General features: G+C 40.3%; 2 protein-coding genes and 1 long non-coding RNA gene across 7 annotated transcripts in view; 1 reads left to right on the top strand and 2 right to left on the bottom strand.

Annotated features, from left to right (window-relative positions):
* Nucleotides 1-76: 76 nt before the first annotated feature.
* LOC141380798 (uncharacterized) lies at nt 77-15,048 on the bottom strand. Of its 2 annotated transcripts, none has more exons than XR_012399637.1 (3): nt 13,067-13,319; nt 12,826-12,898; nt 77-158 (listed from the first exon to the last, which is right to left on the bottom strand). It is a non-coding gene; the product is annotated as an uncharacterized lncRNA (long non-coding RNA). The 2 variants fall into 2 exon arrangements; XR_012399636.1 differs by lacking the exon at nt 77-158 and adding an exon at nt 14,931-15,048 and having other exon boundaries at nt 12,193-12,898; nt 13,067-13,343.
* Nucleotides 6,727-21,004, top strand: vopp1b (VOPP1 WW domain binding protein b). The gene is made up of 5 exons (XM_005170613.5): nt 6,727-7,029; nt 12,141-12,199; nt 14,628-14,705; nt 14,978-15,111; nt 16,425-21,004. Exons 1-5 carry the CDS (start codon nt 6,982-6,984, stop codon nt 16,631-16,633), a joined length of 528 nt encoding a protein of 175 aa, XP_005170670.1. The 5' UTR covers nt 6,727-6,981; the 3' UTR covers nt 16,634-21,004.
* Nucleotides 21,005-22,759: 1,755 nt separating this feature from the next.
* The window catches only part of lancl2 (LanC lantibiotic synthetase component C-like 2 (bacterial)), a 22,054-nt gene continuing 21,940 nt past the window's right edge, over nt 22,760-22,873 (bottom strand). For all 4 annotated transcript variants that reach the window (XR_012399137.1, XR_012399138.1, XR_012399139.1 and 1 more), the window contains one exon: nt 22,760-22,873. This exon is cut by the window's right edge. The gene's annotated coding sequence lies outside the window, so the exon portion shown is untranslated.

Below are 22,873 nucleotides of genomic sequence, written 5' to 3'. Positions count from 1 at the left end.
CGCTCCTTATACGTGAACAGCCGATGACATCACAGGGACACGCCCCTCAGAGCCGCCTCAGGTATAAAGTGTGAGCCAGCAGCAGCAGCGCTTCAGTCAGGCTGGGGGATTCCTCTGCAGTGTTGATGATGATGATGATGATGATGATGATGATGATGCTGTGTGCAGAAGACCAAATGCAGGATTTATTTATTTGTCTACATTGTAGTTGAATAGCAAAATATAGTCTACTGTTATTAATGTTTCTTTTATTAGTTGCATTATTATTATTTTTTTCTTAAAATACAGTTATAATTTGATTAAAATATTTGTATTATTACAGTTATATCCATTAAATTATTGAATTAATTATAATAATGTTTGCAAAAAATAGAAATGACAAAATTTCCACAAAATTTTATATTTTTTATGTTTCTATAGATTTTTTCCATTTATAAAAATGTTATTTAATACCCCAATATGGCTGTTTTTTTCCAGCATTCTTCAAGGTATCTCCATTTGTGTTCAACAGAAGAAGGAAACTCAAGCAGGTCTGAAACTAGTTTAAATCTATTACTCAAGTTCAGAGATTGCACCTGTCCCTTTAAGAGGAGTGTGTTGAAGAGTTGATTATGCGTGCGCACATTTCAGTCAGCTGACTCTCATTAAACTCTTCAATTAATGCTTTAAAGATCAGTGTGTTCATCTGAAGATGAGCAGCAGTGCAGATCTTCATCCTGGACCGCACACACACACACACACACACACACACACACACACACACACACAACTCAGAGCAGCACTGACCCCTGCAGTCCACTCCAGCATCTACAGCTGTGTTTATCACCATCACACACACACACACACACACACACACACACACACACACACATACAGAGCAAATGAATATTAATGCAGTGCAGATTCATTAACCATGGTTTAATGATCTCTTGATCATCAGGCAGAGCATCCCTCACTGTTCATCTCATTCATCATCTCTGTCAGAGATTCAGGGCTGAACACTTGAAGTCCTTCATCATCTCCAGCACGAAGAGTCGACTCTCTGATGCAGGATTTCACACGTCGATTCATCGGATAAAATTTTAACATGAAATATTAGTTAAGATGAGATAATATATGACATATATGTGACTTATTATAATCTACAAAACTAGTAATAACGCGAGAAACTTGCGCCTTTCAAACTTTGTGAATCATTTGACTGAATCAGTGATTTGGTAAACCGAGTCACGTGATTTTACTAAACGAAGCTTTGATTCATTTGAACTTCTTTGATGTGTCTGGAGCTGAATACTATATATAATATATACTATATAAGTATACTATATATCATTTATATATATAACAGCAAAACTCGTTTCATTGCTTATAATAAATGTCAATAAAGCTAAATAAAAATCAGAGTGGAAATACTGCACATTCAGTTGGAATAGAATAACTTCATAATATAGTATAATATAATATAATATAATATAATATAATATATTTCATTGTCTGTTTGCTGACATGTGCTGGAAACAAACATAATTGTCTGCAAGGTGCTGGAATATTTAGCAAACTAACTAACTAAATAAATAAATAAATGAATAATAAAGTGGTTGAAGAGTGTGATGAATAACTGTGTCCTCTAGATGGCGGCAGAACCCCTTCAAATAACCTCATGAAGACTGCAACACTTTCAACAGTGTTAATATAATGAATAATAAAGAATTACAAAGCACTTATATTGACTAATATCACCACACATAAAATGTTGTCCTGCATTCTTGACTGTAGTTGCACCAATGTTTTTAGTTATTAGCCAATTTTGTATTCATTTAAAGCTATCATCACTGTGGCAATGATGTGAAAAACACTGATACAATTATATATAAATTAAATTAAACAATACGTTTCATATATTCTGAACAACCCAATGTTTCCTCAGGGTCAAAACATTATATACTTTCAAAACAAACTCAAATCTCTACTTCACAATACCAGATCTGAATCCAATTTGTACAAAATGTGAAAAGCAATTATGATTATATATGGCTTTATATTATCATGTATATATAATAATCATGGCTATTATATGAACCCCCAACTTATCCAGCAAGTTTCATGCAGCGGATGCCCATCCAGCCGCAACCCATCTCTGGGAAACACCCATACACACTCATTCACCACGGACAATTTAGCCTATCAAATTCCCCTATAGCGCATGTGTTTGGACTGTGGGGGAAACCGGAGCACCCGGAGGAAACCCATGCAAACGCAAGGAGAACATGCAAACTCCACACAGAAACACCAACTGACCCAGCCGAGGCTCGAACCAGTGACCTTTCTGCTGTGAGGTCACAGTGCTGACCACTGAGCCCCCGTGTCTGTTTAGCATTCACCAGTAGTAGACTGATTGAGATGTGTTGACTGTTACTGTCTATTTCTACTCTGTTATTGTCAACTCTGTTACTGGGTAAAAAAGTGAACCACTAAACAACCCAATCATCTTCCAGCATGTTGCACAGTTTTACATGAATTATGGATTACCTTATAACTCTATATCTACTTATAACTCTCGAATATGCATGAAATGACCGCTCAATTCAGAAATGAGTCACAGGCCGTCATCGTTACTGCAGGATTGTGATAGCTGATGATGAGCTGCATTATAACTATCATGAGTGCACATCTTCATCATCATCATCTGGTGTTGTTCTGGAATGATCTGCTAGTAGGTGATGTGGAGTGCAGTGTATCCTGTAGTGTTAGTGCTGACTCAGGACTGCAGACCTGCTGACACAGCATCACAGCTGAAAAGCCATTAGTGCAAACAGAAATCTATTTACAATATAAATATAAAACAAGCGCTCCTACAACCTGTGGGTGTTACTAATATCTCTCCAACATGTGGACAGAGCACTAATGCATTCATAAATCAAGGAAAATAACATTATTTAACTCATGAACTAACACTGAGGGATTCATCTTGACCATGTCTACATGCCTAGATGCAGTGAGCTGCTGTCATGTGATTGGCTGATTAGACATTTGCATTGAGCAGTTGGACAGATGTACCTAATAAAGTGGCCGGTGAGCGTGTGTTAATATAAACTAATATATTATATGTCAATAGATTAATATAAAATATAAAAGTATATTTGATCGATGTCAATGAGTTTAACATATCCAGTAAATAAAGTGTGCTTTACACTGCTGACACAGAGCTGTGGAGAACATTACGCAGATCATCCATCCGTGAACACACAGTCATTACTCAGTGTATTCATCTGCAAGCTGAAGGCTGTTCAAAAGCAGAGCAGCAGATCTCTAACAGCGCAGTAGTGTGCCATACAGGAGAGGGCTATTAGCATATATCCAGAGTTCATTTCCACACACAAACAGCTGACTCTATACTTTCAGACAAACTGTTCTGAGACGACCACAGATCTCCGTTTACGCTGCGTCTCTCTATTATTCCTCCGGTCACAATGACAGCAGCAGCGCTCAGATGATGGACGAGCCCTGATCTGAGTAATGATGCTGTTCAACAATAAATAAATAAATATATAAACTTACAGAGTGCAGAAGCCTTTACACTGGAAACATCACTACAAACAAAACTTTCCATCTGTGTCTAAGAGTGCACGAGGATTTAAACACTAACTTACTATTGTTACTATTATTATCATTCAAAAACAATACAGTACTTGCTATTAATGAGATTAGTACTTTTTTTGTGCGCACGTGTGTGTGTGTGTTTGTGTGTGTCTCGAAAGTGACACACACTCGAAAGTGACACACACACACACACACACACACTGTGTACATGCCTATATATTAGAAAACTGTAGTATACATTAGTGTTTACTAGTGGTGTAATTTACCATATTGCTGAAAAATACAGTATTGGCTCATTTGTTTCTATTACTATAGTTGTTGTGTTACCATAGCAACTGTAGAACCACCACAACAGATCAGTTACTATAATTGTTGTGTTACCATAGCAACTGTAGAATCACCACAACAGATCAATTACTGTAGTTGTTGTGTTACCATAGCAACTGTAGAATCACCACAACAGATCAATTACTGTAGTTGTTGTGTTGCCATAGCAACTGTAGAATCACCACAATAGATCAGTTACTATAGTTGTTGTGTTGCCATAGCGACTGTAAAATCACTTCATGAATAATGAACTCAATTATTGGGAGTACTTTACTCTTGCATGGTTCAAAAAGAATACAGTATTTATTTACTGTAAATTTACTCTAGTATTTTTTCATGTTGGTGTATATCAAATTCTCATCGTAGAAACAATTTATTAAGTAAAATTCCAATAACATATAACGAAATGCATGCCTGACTGCTCATCAGCCAATCAGATTCAAGCATTTTAGAGGCATCTAATATAAGTATATAGTCACTCACACACACTGTGTATTCACACACCTCATCACTATCAGAGAGCAGAATGAGCGCTGCGCGAGTGCTTGAGGATTCAGCTCTTGTAAATCAATAAGTGTTTGCTGTCCAGTAAATGACCTTCTGCAGCTTCAGTACATGATCCTCATTTCAACAAGCACATCTCACTGATGCGGTCCATGATGGAAGATAATCTGTGTGTTTCTCAGATCTCAGAACACATCAGGCATCTTAAACACACGGTTCTCTCAAACAACTGCTATCTTATACACTCAAGAGGTTATTTAGTACTCAGCATGACTGCATCAGCTTTATATGCATATTTTCAGAATGTATGCGCATCTTGGTGCTTCCATAAAGCATTTGTTATGCAATAATGTAATGTGTTTCCTCCGCTGGTCAATACCCGTCTGCTAATGGACGGAAGCTAATATTCACAGAATGGCTGTTTGACTGGACTTCATTAGAGACTGGGCTCGTTTGCTGATCATGATGCAGCTCTGCTTCTGGGATAATATCATTCAAATGAGATTACAGAACACTGCACATTCCTTCCTGCAGATCTTGAGGATGAGCAGTACTGTACTTCTGTACTTCCAGACCAGGAGAATCTATATATACGCATAGGGCGGGGCTATCAGTCATTTAGGGCGGAGTTACAAGTCTTCTAGGGCGGGGGTAACTTTTCTTTAGGGTGGAGCTATCATTGCTCTAGGGTGGGGCTATAAGTGATTTAGGGCAGAGCTATGAGTCCTTTAGGGCGGAGCTATTAGTCATTTAGGGGGCGAGGTTATTAATTTTTTAGGGCAGGGCTATCCATCCTTAAGGGTAGAGCTATCATTGCTCCAGGGCGTGACTATAAGTCCTTTAAGGTGGAGCTGAGTCTTCGAGGGCGGGGCTATTAGTCATTTTGACGGGGTTATCAGTTTTTTAGGGTGGAGCTATTGGTCTTTTGAGTTATCAGTCCTTTAAAATAGACTATCAGTGCTTTAGGGTGAGGCTTTCCGTTTTTAACACATTTTTATACAATGTAAATTCAAAGTGCTTTACATTAAAAAGGTAAATGTGAAACATCAGAAATAAGCCCATATCATGAAACACGGAACATGACCGGCTGAGTGAGTGACCGGTGGCAGTATTTTGCTCTTTCATATTTCAGCATCTCAAGCACACACTCACATACACTATCACATACACACACACACACACACACACACACACACACACACACACACACACACACACACACACACTCAGCTCCAGTCTCAGCTCAGATAATTGGATTTCTCTGCTTCTCTTCTGAAACTCATGGCAACCTGAGAGACAGACTTCAGTTGATCACAGCCAATAATCTGCACTCATTACAGCCTCGCTCATTAGTGAAGCGGAGAAATTAAGAGAGAGAACAAACACCCTTTGTCTCTGAGTGTGTGTGTGTGTGTGTGTGTGTGTGTGTGTGTGTGTGTGTGTGTGTGTGTGTGTGTAATTTGGGGGGGATTCTGCTGCTATGACAGTGTGTGTGTGTGTGAGAAGAGCTCCACTGACTCTGGGTCGGTCAGTTCACTTCACATCACCTGCACACCCTCAAGCCTGCTAAAACTAAATTCTAACTAACCAACAAAAAAAGCTAACTGTGGCATGCTTTGAAAAATTAATAAATGTTGCAAACTTTGTTTACTGTGTTTAAATACAATGTTCTGTGAATACATGTAAATAAGTGTAATAAACAAATAACAGTTTAATCACACTCAAGTGTTTTTCAATACTACAGTATTGGGTCATTTGTTTTTGCAACTATAGGAATAGTTGTTGTGTTACCATAGCAACTGTAGAATCACCACAACAGATCAATTACTATATTGTTACCATAGCAACTGTAGAATCACCACAACAGATCAACTACTATATTGTTACCATAGCAACTGTAGAATCACCACAACAGATCAACTACTATATTGTTACCATAGCAACTGTAGAATCACCACAACAGATCAATTACTATATTGTTACCATAGCAACTGTAGAATATATATATATATATATATATATATATATATATATATATATAATATTTTTTGTATTATAATTGTTTCATTATTTTTTTTCTCGTCTTAAAAAGTCTTTTTAATGCAGGTAATCTACATTTATGGACAACACTGTTGAACAGTGACCTGTAAATCCATGTTTTTTAGTGTTATTCAAGGTAAACACGGAGTATAATGTAATAGGCAGTACAGTGCAGCGAGTGACTGTGTGTGTGTGCTATTTTTTTTCTCCAGAGGAATTGTGCGCGTGCGCGTGTTTGCGTGCGTGTGTGTGACTGCTGGAGAGCCGGAGCCGTATGAGATGTTGGCGCTGTCCTGGTCCTCTGCTTCCCGACATACACTCCCGGCGGCTGTGGATGCGGTGACGCAGCGCAAGGTGTCCGGTGTGTGTGTGTGTGCTATGAGCGCTCGCTGCTGACGATGTTTCGGTGTCCGGTGCAATGAGCGGCCGCTGCTGACGGTGTTTACGGTGTTTCTGTGCGCGGTGCTATGAGCGGCCGCTGCTGACGGTGTTTCTGTCCGCCGGTGCGCCATGAGGAGCGGCGGAGCGGCGGCGGTGCTGCTGCTGACACTGCTAGAGGTCAGTACATACACACACACACACACATACATACATATATGATATTCGGCATTTCACTACTGCTTCATCATTTCTGCAGCACAGCTGTGTGTGTGTGTGTGTGTGTGTGTGTGTGTGTGTGTGTGTGTGTGTGTGTGTGTGTGTGTCTGCGCGCCTTTGTGTCTGCGCTCCTCCTACAATAAAGCACACAGGAGCACTGCTGTAAAGATGAGGAGATCTGGTTGAATGATGCTTTGGGTTTGGATCTGATTTTGTAGACTAAAGGTTGAGCAGCACCTGCAGCAATATTCAGTTGTGTGTGTGTGTGTGTGTGTGTGTGTGTGTGTGTGTGTGTGTGTGTGTGTGTGTGCGCGTGCGGACTATATTATGTTTCTTTGTTTGTTTGTTGTGTTGTTGACATCATCTGAATTGTCATTGTTGGATCAGCTCTGAGGCCTTGTATACTGTCTGCCTGTTCACACAATGCCTGCAAAATAACTGGATCACTTTGGCTGCACGCGTGTGTGTGTGTGTGTGTGTGTGTGTGTGTGTTTACTTATGTTGTTTATTTATTTGTGGTTAAGTATCCATCCATCTACAGTATATCCATCTGAAAAAATACTATAGTATTGTTTAGTAAATATGTAGTTGTTTGAACCATGCTACAGCAAAATATTTGATGAGTTGTGGCGATAACACAACAACGATATTAATATAAAGAAATGACCCTGTACTTCTCTACAGCTATAGGGTATATTAGACCACAATACACCACAGCTGACTGTAGTAAACATATAAATAATAATATTTATCTATATGGGCGGCACGGTGGCTCAGTGATTAGCACTAGGCCTCACAGCAAGAAGCTCTCAGGTTTGAGTCTCAGCTGGGTCAGTTGGTGTTTCTGTGTGGAGTTTGCATGTTCTCCCTGTGTTGGTGTGGGTTTCCTCCAGGTGCTCCAGTTTCCCTCACAGTCCAAACACATGCGCTATAGGGGAACTGATCAACTACACTGGCCATAGTGTATGAGTGTGTATGTGTGTTTCCCAGTACTGGGTTGCAGCTGGAAGGGAATCCGCTGTGTAAAACATATGCTGGAATAGTTGGTGATTCATTCCACTGTGGCAACCCCTGATAAATAAGTGACTAAGCTGAAGGAAGATGAATGAATGAACACTTCAGTATGATGGAGCATTTGTTAGAGTTGTAGACACTGTAATATATACAGTACAGTATTTACAGTAAATGACTAGTATATTTTGTGTGTATGTGTGTGTGTGTGTGTGTGTGTGTGTGTGTGTGTGTGTGTGTGTGTGTGTGTGTGTGTGTGTGTGTGTGATGTATGCAGATGTAATGCCTGTAGTTGTCTAGCTGTAGGCTGCCTTCGTTTAACTTCTCAGCCTTTGATAAGTACAGTATTTGCATTTCAAAGCTCGTCATTCAGCTTTACTGTACAGCAGTACACTGCGTGTGCGGTTACAGCAATGCTGTTTTACTCCATTATTACAGCGACCGTCAGAGGAGAGAGACACACTCGCTCATAAATCCTCTGATCAATCAATATACACCAGCTTATTCTCTCATAAACTGTTGCATAACATCAATTAAATGCAAAATATTGTGCTCACTCTCACACACACATTTCCTGAGTGTAATGATGTGCTCATTACAGCCGGACCACTGCTGTACAGTCACAAACACACACACTCATTACTGTACACAACATGAATAATAACACTCATGCACAGGTCTCTGAGCTCTGCCAGACATTATGAGGAGTTTGTTTTTGCTTTCCTAGTTCTGTCACTATAAATTGTAGGGATGCAGCAACACTCTATATAATATCACAGCATTGGGCATGATCTCCATGCATTTCATTGCATGCTTTGTATTTAAATTTTAAAAATGCATTAAGCATACCATTCCTTTAAAGATATATATTTTTCCCCTAGTCATTCCCTAATCAACCTCAGTCCTGATCAAAACTACTAAATCATAAAAAATAAATTAATAAAAAAGTCACAGGATTTTAACTCTTTGATAGCTAAGTTCACAAATGATGTCACTGATTTGGTGAAAAAGAACACACAAAATGGCATATTTTCACTATGAAAAGCAGTTGTGGACTGGATCTTGGACATGTGAAACAACATTGCCTGTGATGTATTGTTTTCGATTCATCTTCATTTATTTCTCCCTATTTTACTGCTGGTGGCTGTTTTTGCTCCATTGACCTTCATTGTAACCATCATATACACCATATAATCATGCATTTTTGATTGTTGGGGGTTTTCCCTGTTGGGAAGAGGTAAAATTTGTCATTTTTACTGATGATCATCAGTTGGCTCCATTAGAGATAGGCCTGTGCAAAAAAGCTTATTTTCTAGATTTATATAGTATAACAGCAAATTAAAGTGTGCATGTGTCTGTGAGTGTGTGAGAGGGATCTGTGAGCACTTACCTTGATGTGTCTGACAAAATCTAAATATGCACTTCAGCTCTTACAACTACACGGAGTAAACAAAAACAAAGACTGTGTGTTTATGAATCATCAAATGTGCTTATAATGGAAGTCAATGGAGAAAAAACAGACAACAACAGTAAATTAGGCAGAAAGAAAATGAAAATTTAGCAATGCATCAAAGCCAATGTTGATACTAACTGATCACATGTGCAAGACTGTGATAAAAGGTAAATAAATCCAGTCCACAGCTACTTTTATATTGAAAATACGTCATCTTGTGGGTATTTTTTCACCAAATCAATGACATCATTTGGGAATTTGGCAATTAAAGAGTTAAAATCATTTAGTATTTGTTTATTTTTTTAAATCTACCCAAGTTCTGCTGGTTAACGCATGGGCTGAATTTTCCTTGCCAATCTAAAGCCAATTGTAATGGTCTGTTTTGGTTCAATTTGGAATTTCCACAAGCCTCAGAACTCGGGGGATCAGACTGAGCGCTATTACCTGCCCCCCCCTTGATCCATCATCTAGTAGTTTTGATCAGGGCTGAGGCTGATCAACAGATTTATGCAAAAAAAATATGAATCTAATGCATTTTACAGTGGTTTAATTCAGTGGATGTTTTCATCTCAATCATAACAAAATGTAGTAGCAGTGCACAAGGGTTGAGTTTACAGAACACAAGCGAAAGTAAAGCAGTGTTGTGGTGTGTGTGTGTGTGTGTGTGTGTGCTGTGGTGCTTTTGGCAGTGCTGAGGGTGTTTGTCATTGAGCAGAGTTTCAGCATCAGTCAGACCCCAGCAGGGACTGTGCTGTTTGTGTCTGCTAGTGTTGATACAGGGATTTGTGAATCTGTATTTACCAGAGACAAAGGTTTTAGCCTAATGCCCAGGATGATTCTGGTGTAACAGGCACTCAGATTAGCTCTCACTCTCGCAGAAGAGCATTGGTACACTTTAAAGCAGATGATGCTCCACATATAGGCCACATTTTAGCCAATGGATAATTTAAACAGTATTGGGGGCAGTTCACAATGCGTTTTTCCTTTCCAACGTGCTACTTTTCTATTGTTTTTCAATGTAAACACACGCTTGACGTTGTCAAGCGTGTGTTTACATTGAAAAACAATAGAAAAGTAGCACGTTGGAAAGGAAAAACCCTTAGTGTTTGACCACTTTAAGAGATGCAAGCGTAGTGATGTACACATGAAAAGTTGTTGTCATTTTTTTTTTAAGTGAGATGCTAATGGTCTAATCCGATTCAATTGACTATGCTAAGCTAAGCTAAAAGTGTTTTCTACACCCCGAAGATAAACTGAATGGATTCAGAAATGATGATAATCAACAGGGCTGTAAAATGAACATCTATTCCCCCCTAAAAGTGCCGTGTTCCTTTAAGACAGCAGAGCGAGAACACTAATATAGGATGCAGATTAATGTCATTATTAAAGCCGGCTCTGCATCTCTCCCTCTCCTACTCTCCAGCCAGGAACAAATGGAGCGTTTCTGGTGTACTTTGTGTCTTAATGGCGGTCCCGAGTGGGTGTAGAGCCAGCCATTAGTGAGTGTGTGTGTTTCTTGACAAACAGCAGATGTGAACATGAGGCTGATTTCCCTGCTGAATACACTGGGTCCAGCTTTAAAGCCTGCGCTGGGATTATCATCATGCGGCTGTGCTGTTCAGGAGGAACGCTGCAGTGTCCCTCAAACTCTGACCTCTCTGATCGTCAGCTCTGATCTCTGCTAATTATGGGCTGTTGAGATCATCTTTGTTTGATCTGTTATATAATAAAGCAATGATTTAGGTACATCTCAGATGTCATTCCCTAATAACAATACTTAGTTCTTAGAATGTTGTGGGAATGTTGGATTAAGGTTGCCAGATTGTTATGGAGATAATAAGCGTGTCATGAACACCAATACCAATGTTTCCCTCTCTCTGTGTGTGTTTTGGGAACTGTCTGACTAATGTTTTATGCAAATGTCTTTTTCCAGGTGTCACACCTTCTGTAGCATCACACGCATTGACGTTTGATCAGTGTTGTGTTGTTGTTGTTGTGAATGCAGCAGCAGGAGTGTGTGTGCTGAGGGTTAAATGTGGTCTGAGAGCTTCCTCATTCATTCATAAACACACTCAGACGCACAAACAAATACATGCATGCGCACACACACAAGCAACAGCTCTTCTCTAATTAATGTTTACTAGTGTGATGGGCGGAGCCAACCTGTCACTCACAAGAGATCCACTAATAGCAAATGTAATGGAGATCAGCTGAGATTTACTGACAGATCTAAATCCGTTTGATGTTTTATTATAAAGGTATGATGTGTGATTTGATGGAATATACTGTCCTGGCATATTTTAGCACATGATATGTTTTAAAACACGTGTATTCATGTATACAATACACTGACCTCAATGGAAAAACTGAACTTTCACATGTTTAGTGTCACTGATATACTCAGGAATCAGAATGCAGAGCTCTCAAATGACTAATCGCAGTCAAACTTTTGTATTTATATAATGTGTGTACTCACTGTGTAAGAATATTGCGTGTATATATAAACAAAATGATCTTTTGAGAGCCCTAATTAACAGATATCGTGTAACTCATTCAGTAATTACTAACGATATTCACTGACTTCAATGTCTTTGTCTTGTTTCTGCAGTGTGTGGAAGCTAAGAAGTACTGCTGGTATTCTGAGGGAGGATACCCCCTCTTCTTTATGTAAGTACAGTGCTGTGGTGTTACGTGCTGATCTGGAGTCAGTGTTAGGGTTTCTCTCTGTGTTGCTTCTTCATTGGTTTGAACGTCAGACATAACGTTCAGTGAATTCTGCCGTTCGTCAAGATCTGCTCATTACCATTAAACACTTTACTGGAGGATGAAGCACGCACGCACACTAAAACTTGCAATAAAACACTCACACATGCACGTGCATACACACACTCGCATTAAAACTAAAAACACACACACATATATACTAAAACAGTCTCTAGCAGAAAGCGAGGAGAACCAGCAAAAGGAAAAGCTCAATATACTCTCAGTATAGGTGGCATATAAAGTTGTCAGTATGGTAAATATAAAGTAAAATGCATCTGTGATTGAGTGTAGTGAAATTTCAGTAATAACAACAACAACAACATCCACAGCAGCAATAACAACTACACCAACTGCTACTAATACTAACAGTACACCAACTACTAGCAATATTGTTCAACCAACATGAAATGGGGCATCAAGTGCACCTGTGCTGAACCCCTTATGGAAGTGATGTGATCCTGCCCTGTTCCACCATGCATGTTATGTAAATGAGCATGTGCATTTACACTTACCCTTACACTTACACATACCTCTCTCTCTTTTCTGGCTCTGCTTCACCATCTTCATAGACACTGCGCTGTAGTGATGATCCATGAGGGGACTCTGCAAGTGAAAATCAAGAAGTGTTGACTTCTCTGCATAAAGCTAACCAGCGTGTTATTAACATGATTTTGTGTTGTTCTTTTTAATGAGGAAAAGACGATGGTTTGAAAACACAGCATGTACACATCACACGATAAACAGAAGCATATATATAAATCATATGTTTACCTTTTAGACTGGAACCCCCCTCCTCCAAATCACCATCCGCTGTTACTGTAACTGAGAATTGCTGCTGAATTCCCTGCTCCAGTCTTGTTTTTAGACACAGGACACTTGCTTGAATTTCATTCTTGCTTCCAAAACATGTTCCACATCAAACTGCTTTACAAAGTTTGCTCAATGTCCTCCAAAGTAGCGTTTGAACGCTGTCTGTACACACTGCAGGCCTCTAGCTGATTGGCTTCAGCTGTGATCGACTCTCCTGCAGTGCAGTGGCTAGAATGGCCTATAGGTGGCAGCAGATCAGCCAGCAAGAACACAGCAAAAACAATATAAGATAAATAAGACATTACGGTCACTAATGCAGGGCTCTGACAGTAACTATCTCTGAAGAAATGAGGTAAAAACCCACAGAAACAATGTGATATATGTTTGCTAATACAAATGTTGTATAAAACATTCACAAAATCTGGCACATGTCTGTGTAACCTCACTATTGCTGGATAAAAATAAAACCCTTCAATAGTTCAGAACTGATTGAGATGGTGAGTGAGTACCCTCTGTATTCATGTTGATTTAATCAATATTTCTGAAACAGGATCATCAAATACAAAGAATAAATAAGACAACAACAATACAATAACTTAATATATTATTGTGTATTCAGTGTTGCACAGATTCTCTAACATGCCTCTGGTGCCCACAATGTGCATCCGTTAATAAATTAGGACACACACACCATTAATATAGTTTGATAAAGTAAATAATTACAATTAAATACACTACTATAATATTCCGAAGGTGGCGACGCAGTGGCTCAGTAGGTAGTGCTGTGGCCTCACAGCAAGAAGGTCTCTGGTTCGAGCCTCGGCTGGGTTAGTGGGTGTTTCTGTGTAGAGTTTGCATGTTCTCTCTGTGTTGGCGTGTGTTTCCTCTGGGTGCTCAAACCAGCGACCTTCTTGCTGTGAGGCCACAGTGCCGCCCCTATGCCTTGTTCTATTTGTCAATTTTAATGCGGCCATGCTCCGTCAGTGTAGAGAGTGTTGCTGTAAATATCAGACGGTCACGCTCATTACACTAAAGGGCAGAAACTTTGAAGCTCTTCTGCTAATGAGGAGCTTTAATTACAGACCTTCAGTGGTTAATGAAGCCGTGTTCACCTTGAGGACGTTCACAGCACCACAAACCGACCTGCTCCACCAAAACACGTCAGATCAGCTCACAATCTCATCATTACTTCTCATTTTGTGAGAACATGAACAAAACAGGAAATAACTTGAGTAAATATATTGACCGAGAAGTCTGAGAGATGTTTTGAAGAATGTTCCTGCTGCACCTTATGAAGCATTTAATGAATGAGGGCCGCAAATGAGAATCACAGCAAGCTGAATAAAACAGGACTGAATGTATTTAATCCAGCTTCATCAGCTCATCTGGAGCGCTGCCAGAAGTCTGTTTGTAGAGGATAATATTATAATAACACGTTAGAATAACCAGCACGTGATGATTCATTTATAGCAATTTACAATTGTGTGTGTGTGTGCGCGCGTGTGTGTGTGTGTGTGTGTAGATGCCGCTCATATGAGGACTGCTGTGGAACCCGCTGCTGCATCAGGGCTCTCTCCATACAGAGACTCTGGTACTTCTGGTAGGATCAACTTTTATTAAATAATTCATTAAATGTATTAGATATTTATAAATTTTCCTGCATTAACTACATCTCCTACATTTATTACAGTGGAATAATCTGAGAAGTGGTCAGCAAACGGTTCATTTTACTCAGAAATACATCAGTTTTTAATCTGTGTGTGATTAAATTATTATTAAAATGTCAAATGTAACATTTTAAAGCAGAAATATGGAAAATATGTACTTGAATTAGTGGTGGGCGTGTCCTTCATGACTGCTGCTCTCTGATAGGCTGCTGCTGATGATGGGCGTGTTCTTCTGCTGCAGCGCTGGATTCTTCATTCGCAGGCGCATGTATCCGTCAGTGCTGAGCGACGAGCCCGCCTTCAATGTGTCCTTCACCAGACAACCCGTCAGCACACCTGGTGCCAACACACACACACACACATACTAAACACACACTCAACAAACACTCAACACACATTAAACACCATTCAGATGCTTATTCGGACATTTGAATGTGAAAATAAGGTTGCTAGAAGAGATACAGCAGCGGCCAGAAGTTAATGAGAATTATTGATATTATCTATTAAATTACCCAGTAAATTGTATTTTATTAACGTCTACTCCAACAGGAAGGAGGGTAGAAGGGAATAGAGAAGGAGGCAAGTAGGTAGAGAAGGAGGCAGGAAGGCAGTGAGGGAGGGAGGTGGGGAGGAAGGTAAGGAGGTAGATAGGTAGGGTGGGAGGGAGGTAAGAAGGTAGATAGGTAGGTAGGGAGGGAGATTGGTAAGAAGAGAGGGAGGTAGGTAGGTAAAGAGGGAGGTGGGTAGGTAGGTAAGAAGGGAGAGAGGGAGGTAAGGTATGTAGGGAGGGAGGTAAGGAGGGAGTGAGGTAGGTAAGGAGGGACTGAGGGAGGGAGGTAGGTAAGGAGGGAGAGAGGGAGGTAAGGAGGGAGGGAGGTAGGGAAGGATGGAGGTGAAGAGGGAGGGATAAAGGGAGAAAAAAGGGGGAGGGAGGAATAAAGCTAGAGAAGTTGGAAAGTAGTGAGCTTGACAAACCACTTCTCTAAACCCCAACCCTCCCATTCTCTGCCTTCTTTACCCTACCTTCCTCCCTACTTCCCTACCTTCCTCCCTACTTCCCTACCTTCCTCCCTACTTCCCTACCTTCCTGCCTACTTGCCTCCCTTCTGCCCACATTCCCTCCCTTCCTACGTTTCTACCTCCCTCCTTCACTTCCTACCTTTCTCCCTCCTTTCCTACCTCCCTTCCTCCCCCCTACCTTCCTCCTTCCTTCACTCCCTCTTTCCTCTCTCCTCCGCTACCTTCCTCCCCTTCCTACCTTTCTCCCTCCTTCCCTACCTCCCTCACTCCCTACCTTCCTCTCTCCTATCTTCCTCCACCCCCTCCTTTCTCTCTCCTCCGCTACCTTTCTTCCCTCCCTACCTTCCTCCCTCCTTTGCTACCTACCTTCTTATTGTCCTTCCATATCTTTCTCCTACTCTAGCACCCTCCCTACCTTCCTCCCTCTTTCTCTTTGTTCCTCCCACCTTATCTCCCTTCCTCCTTACCTTCCTCTCCTCTTCCCTCCTCCACTACCTTCCTCCCTCCCTCCTTACCATCCTCTCTCCTTCCCGCCTCCTCTACCGTCTCTACCTTGCATGGATAATGTTGAAGTGTACTCACAGTTCTGCAGTGCTTCGTCTTGCATTAATAAGCTGTTCCTCCTCCTCCAGTGTCTCAGCAGCCAGTGATGCAGGGTTTTGGGGAACCCTGCGTTGGGATGGGGGCGTCTCTGACTCCCGTGTACTCCGGCCAGAGCCCTGCGGCGGCCATGATGAGCTCGTACCCTCCACCGCCGTCATACTGCAACCACCCGCCGCCAGCCTATGATCAGCTGTTCAGTAGCGCAGAGAAGAAGAGCCGCAGCGAGTCTCCGCAGTGAGAAACCACGCTGAAACACCTGCAGGACACACTGCAACATTACAGAGAGGACTTACACTCAGTTCATCTGTGCAAATATGAGGAAATGCATGGCCAAGCTTGAGAAACGGGTCTGAATACTGGTGTTTTTGGAGGGAGTGATGATGATGATCTACTTCTACAGCTAACTGCAGTCATATAACTCAAGACGGAGTCAAGGCAAATCTTTTTAGAAGTCTGACGCGAGTCCCTCCACCTCTTCTGACAAATTACTTACATTCACAAACGTAAAGGTAGTCCACAAATGACTACACGTTTCTTCTCTTTTAACCAAACAATCTTATTCAGCCTCTGCAGTCATCATCAACTCCAGTCAGGAATCAGCAGCAGCACAGAATCTGATTCCTTGCACGGGTTTGAGAATATTCAAGCAAGTCTCAAGATCAAATGTGGCTCCTGAAGTCTGACTGGAGTGCACTGAACACGAGCTCAGACAGTCCTGCGGTGTGAACTCGGCATTACAGTGTAATATCTGATATTACGGGCCATAAACAGAACTCTGATGTCCTCCTGGAGGATTAACGTGAACAGAACTGAACACTGCTGAAGAACCTGCCGGGATGAAGATGAAAACTGAAGATGAGCTCCAGTAATGAGCGTCCGTCCAGGAGACTGACTCCACATGAAGAACAGCTTTGTGCTGTAAATCTGCTGTAGATATGAACTCTGCGAGAGCGAGAATACTGAAGCCATGCTCACTGCAAGCCAAACAGACACTCATTCACTTCTTTTACACTTCACCACTAATCAAGACATTTCAGGCACAGTTTGGGTTCGACGTCTTGAGGGTTCTCTCCAGTTAAAGGCACAATGTGTTCGATTCCTTTCATGAGGGAAGTCAGGGCTGCTTGATTATGGGAAAAATTATAATTATGATCAAAAGGACTGTTCAGAGTGATCCTCTGTGGCCAGTATGACCCAAATACACCCGCGTACATCTCGATTTGTAAAGAGTTGACTCCAGTTAAAGAGATATTCACCCAAAACTCGAAATTCTGTCATCATTTCTGAATGAAGCGACTAAATCATCTATCGTAGCTTATTTAGTGAATACAAGTCACTGATTTTGGGTAGAGGAAAGATTAGTTTCTTACCTGCGTCGATTAGACTTTTATAAATGTAATTCTCTTCTTTGTGTTTGTTTTTCTTCAAGACGAATTTCCTCAATAAAGTGTATAAAGTGACGTGATTTCCTCACCCTTCTCATCTCCCAAACCAGTTTGAGTTTCTACACTCTGATAAACAGAAAGGAAAAGCAGGAAACCTGTAACCATTGACTTTCACATTAGGGAAAGCAAATACTATAGAAGTCAATGGTTACAGGTTTTCAGGCTTCTTCAAAATATCTTCTCTAAACACAATAAATAAACTCATGAAGTTCTGATGCTGCGTTCACACCAGACAGGGATGGAGCGTCAAATGCAGGTGATTTACATGTTAAGTCAATGCAAGGATGTGATTAGACATCCTGCGGGGGATTTAGCGTGAATGAAATGGCATTTAGTGTGTTTTAAGATTCATTTTTGACCTTTTTGCATTTATTAGATAGGACAGTAATGAGACAGCTAGCGGAGTGGGAGAGAGAGAGAGGAGGGTAGGGAAATGTCCTCAAGCCGGGATTTGAACTCAGGACGCCCTGACGTGCCACTGCACCATATGTCTGAGTGCACCACAAGGTTATTTCAGCGACCTATTTATTTATTTATTTTTTTAAAGTTTCCAAGTTCTGCAGGTTGTAATGTCCCGAACTTTGCTTGCCAATCTTACGGCAGTTGCAATGGATTGTTTCAGTTCGATTTGGCATTTCCCCAACCAGCGCAGAGCTCCTGGAGACCAGAGAGAGTGCTCCGACTTGCCCCCCCTGGTCCATTTTGTGTGTTTGACGTGCGAATCGTTCAAGTTGGAAAATCTGAACTTTAGAGGACGCTCGTGCTGCGTTTACCAATCAGGAGCTTGCTCTTCAATGGGCATGATAATAACATAGATTTGTTCGAGCACATCTGGTGTGAACAGCGTAAAAACACTTGAGGGAGAGTAAGTGTTGATTTTTGGGTGAACTATCCCTTTAAAAACACTATATGTGTGTATTTACAATATGTAAGTAACAGCTCACTTTATCCTGAATGTTTTGAAAAATGTTCAAATCTAGATAATCATTGGTTTAAGCTCGTGAGCTGGAGGGGGTTATGACCTCAGATGCAGAAGTTATTAGTTTACAGATCCAAAACGCAGGTATGTAGGATCATTTAATTACATTATTCACTCAGCCACGGTGTTCTCAAACTGCGCCTTTGTCTGTTGTGAACCTCTAGTGGAGGACAGGACATACTGCGCCTTTAATGGAGTCCCTCATGAGTTCATCTGTGTGTTAATGACTGCAGTCAAATATGTGGAAATGCATGATCAAGCTGACAAATGTGTCTGAATTACTGTGATAATGATGATGATGATGATGATCTACTTTACAGCTGGATAATGAAGGCTCGCTGAGTTTAATTAACTAACATTTTAGTTTGCAGATGATTGTGTTTTAGACTAAATGTGACCCAGCCACTTGTCAGCTGCAGTATTAACCAAAATTAAATTAAAATCATGAATGCAATGAAGCCTGATTTAGGATCTTGTCGATAGACTTGAGCACATGGAGCAAACGCAGACGTATTCAATTGGGAACATTGAGCTATTTCTTTAGAATATCAATATTTTGGGGTGAAATTGGACCATTTTCTGCGATTATTTCAGACCTTCAGATTTACTTGGGTCTTATGGATGAATTGACTATAAAAGGCATTTTTAGTGATAAAAGGCAGTAAAGTGTGTTCATGACGAAACATGAAATTAAATAGTATAATGAAAAGCAGTTTGACACATCAAGCTGTAAAAAAAGCTGATAATCAATGGATGTGCATGACACTGGAGGTCTCCAACCAATAATGTGTGAATATCTGCAGCCGCTCCTGCGTAAAGTACTTTAATCTGTATATTTTCACCCACACATATATATATAGTGGGTTGGGTTATCAAAACCCAGTGTGGACAAATTAAAATTGGGTTAATCTTTTTCAATTAAACTGTATTATTATTTTTATTTCATATACTAAACCACTGACTATTGCTGGAAAAAGTACATCAATAGAGAGCAAATTGTGCTCTTTATTAGGATATAACACTTACATTCTACATTAAATATCATTTCAGTGTGATTTTATTCACTTTTTAACTCTACTTAATTGTAATGCAGTGTGAATTATTTCATTTTGATCATTAACATTAGTTTATCCATCACATATGGCATGCTGGAATCCTCTGGTTAATATGCTGACTGCTGGCTGGGTTATTTTCTCGATGTTGTGACTGTAAATGAATGAAGCGTGTCTTTGGAGGATCTCGAATGCAAGAGTTTAGGTACACAATTAACCAATTCCCTGCACTGAAGTGTACTACACTCCCTCAACACAGACGTCAGCTAAAGCTGGATATGTCTAATGCATTTGTGTCCTTCAGTACAGAAACACAGCACTATTAGTTGACTTCACTGATGTGTGTGAGTGTGCATCATGAAGCAGTTTTCAGTTCAATGCTAGTCATGTTAATTCCCCTGATACTGACTGAAATCCTCGATAAGCGCAGGCATTTCTCACCTACATTTGAAAGTGTTGATTTCTGTAGCTGTTAATAGTTTATTTCTCCATCTGCTTAAAGTTTAACTATGCAAAGGAGAGACGTGTCCATGTGTCCGCCGGGTAGATTAGTGTGTAGTTGTGGTGTTTAAATTACAGCGTACACTGAAAGAAGCATCTGTTCATCTGCAGTTTCTGTGTTTATCTGCGGTGGTGAACTGCATTATGGGATGTTGATCTCTGCTCTGTCCTATTCTGATGTTGAGAATTCAACTCTACAGTTTAACAAAGTGACTTTCATTGACATTTTAGTTTGAAATAATATAATATTTAGAGAATTAAGTGTGTAAAATAAGAGTAAATGTGCTGATGTTTATTACAAGGTTTCTGTAGTGTAATATACAACACCAACACACACAATACAGCCCTGCACACCATTACACACGTGCAGAAAAGACTCTTACACACTCTACAAGGTTAAAACTTGTTCGAATAAAGATTAAGATCCCATAATGCAGCTCACACGCAGAAATAAACAGGGAAAAACAAAAACATGAATCACAAAAATACAGAAACTGCTAATTTAGGGATATTTTAGCCAGTCTACAGTAGGTCTGACTGTGCTGAGATATCATTGTGCTGTCTTTGTGAAAGCATTCAGAAGTGTTTGATGAATACAGTAATAAAGTCGTCCTCTCTCTTTTGGTACCTGACAGCATCTCTGTGTGTGTGTGTGTGTGTGTGTGTGTGTTTGAGTCAAGTCTCTCTCTAAATGACATCTTCCTGCTGTTTACCACCGCAAAATCAACTCAGTCACGGTCATTAGGCCTGCCACAATAATCAATATATGGACTTACAACACATGGACATGAGCTCATTTTTGGTGATACAACATTTGCTGATGCAACATATTAGCTGACTGAGCAACATCTCCATCTCTGAGGTGTGAGTGTTGTTAAAGAAACACCACAGTATTTAATAAAAAACACTGTAGTATTAGTATAGTCATCATGTGGGTGTCTGACAGCAGAAAATAGATCTAGCAGCAGATCTTGCAAACGCTGTTACTCTTTACTTGGGAATTTGTTTTAGGATATGCGTTTTCACATTCTGACTCAATGCCTGATTATTAACTGTTAAATGACTATAATTAAATGAAAGAATCTTAAGAATAAAATACGATGTGTTCTTTGGAAGAGTGCACTTGATGCGTGATATTATAGTCATTCTGCCGTTATATAATGAGTATAAATTGGTCTTATAATAACAACAATATCATTTAATGCATTATATTTTGGTGCAATATAGATCCTACATATAACCTATGTATGATATAGTCTCAGGCCTGTCAGACACATATCAGTGAAATCACGTTTTAAAAACAATAATATGAGGAAAATGCATAAAACTGTGATCAAAACTGTAAATGAGCACATAGTCTGTAATAATTCAGATCCTGTACCTGTTAGAAAAATAGGCACAAAGAAATGAAAATGGCTTCATTTACTCACCATCAGAGCTGCGAGAGACATCCCATCATCAGCAGATCTTTAATGTAAACTCAGAACATGCAAGTCCAGAGCTGCCGTCACTTTGAGAATCAAAAATTAGATACAAGCAACACATATATAATCCCCACCACCACATCTGACACCTCACCAGCTCTACACAACCAAATCTGACAATAAACACTGATGGGCGGAGTTGAGATGAGAGAGGAAAATGACCTCAGCCAATCAGAGTCAGAGCATCTGCATAAAAGGTTTACACTTTCTCAGTGTTTTAAAGACTGAATGCACCAGTCTGAATTAGAATAAGATATGACCTAAACACTCACTGTCCAACTGCTCATCTCAGACTGGTGTCTTGAACATGACGATGAGTTCACTGTACTCAAAAGGCCTCCACAGTCACCAGAGCTCAATCCAATAGAGCAGCTTTGGGATGTGGTGGAACGGGAGATTGGCCTCATGGATGTGCAGCCGACAAATCTGCAGCAACTGTGTGATGCTATCATGACAACATGGAGCAAAATCTCTGAGGAATATTTACAGTAGCTTGCTGAATCTACAACACCAAGGATTGAGGCAGTTCTGAAGGCAAAAGGGTCCAACCCAGTACTAGTGAGGTGTACCTAATAAAGTGGCCGGTTAGTGCATAAGAATCGGGAAAAGTTGTAAAGTAAGAAATATTGAAATATCACAATCCTCAACAACAACATCACATGCATTTGCAGTATGGTGCAGGCCTAATAGAAACCCTATATAAGGATCAGTAATAACAGGTTTATTGACAGCATTATTCCCTGTGATCCACAGCCTCAAACCCTGAGGAGATCCACCAATAAATCAACACAGTTTACTACTTTCACACCATTTAACTCCACCACCAACCCAGTTTTCTTCTATAAACCCAGTGTGCATTTAGAAAAGGTTTTGTGCACGAGGTGAAGAACGCACCGCACCCAGTTCAGAAAAAGCCCAGTTTATTGTGACATTCAGAAGTGACATTATTAGCCTGAGGAAACAATATTTACCAGAGCAGCTCAATCTCTCTGCACTCTCTCCCTCATCGAGACACAT

The sequence above is a fragment of the Danio rerio genome, chromosome 24 (genome assembly GCF_049306965.1).
Source record: "Danio rerio strain Tuebingen ecotype United States chromosome 24, GRCz12tu, whole genome shotgun sequence".
Taxonomy (NCBI): Eukaryota; Metazoa; Chordata; class Actinopteri; order Cypriniformes; family Danionidae; genus Danio; species Danio rerio.
Note: the sequence above shows the minus strand (reverse complement) of the source record. Positions and strands in the feature narration are given on the sequence as shown.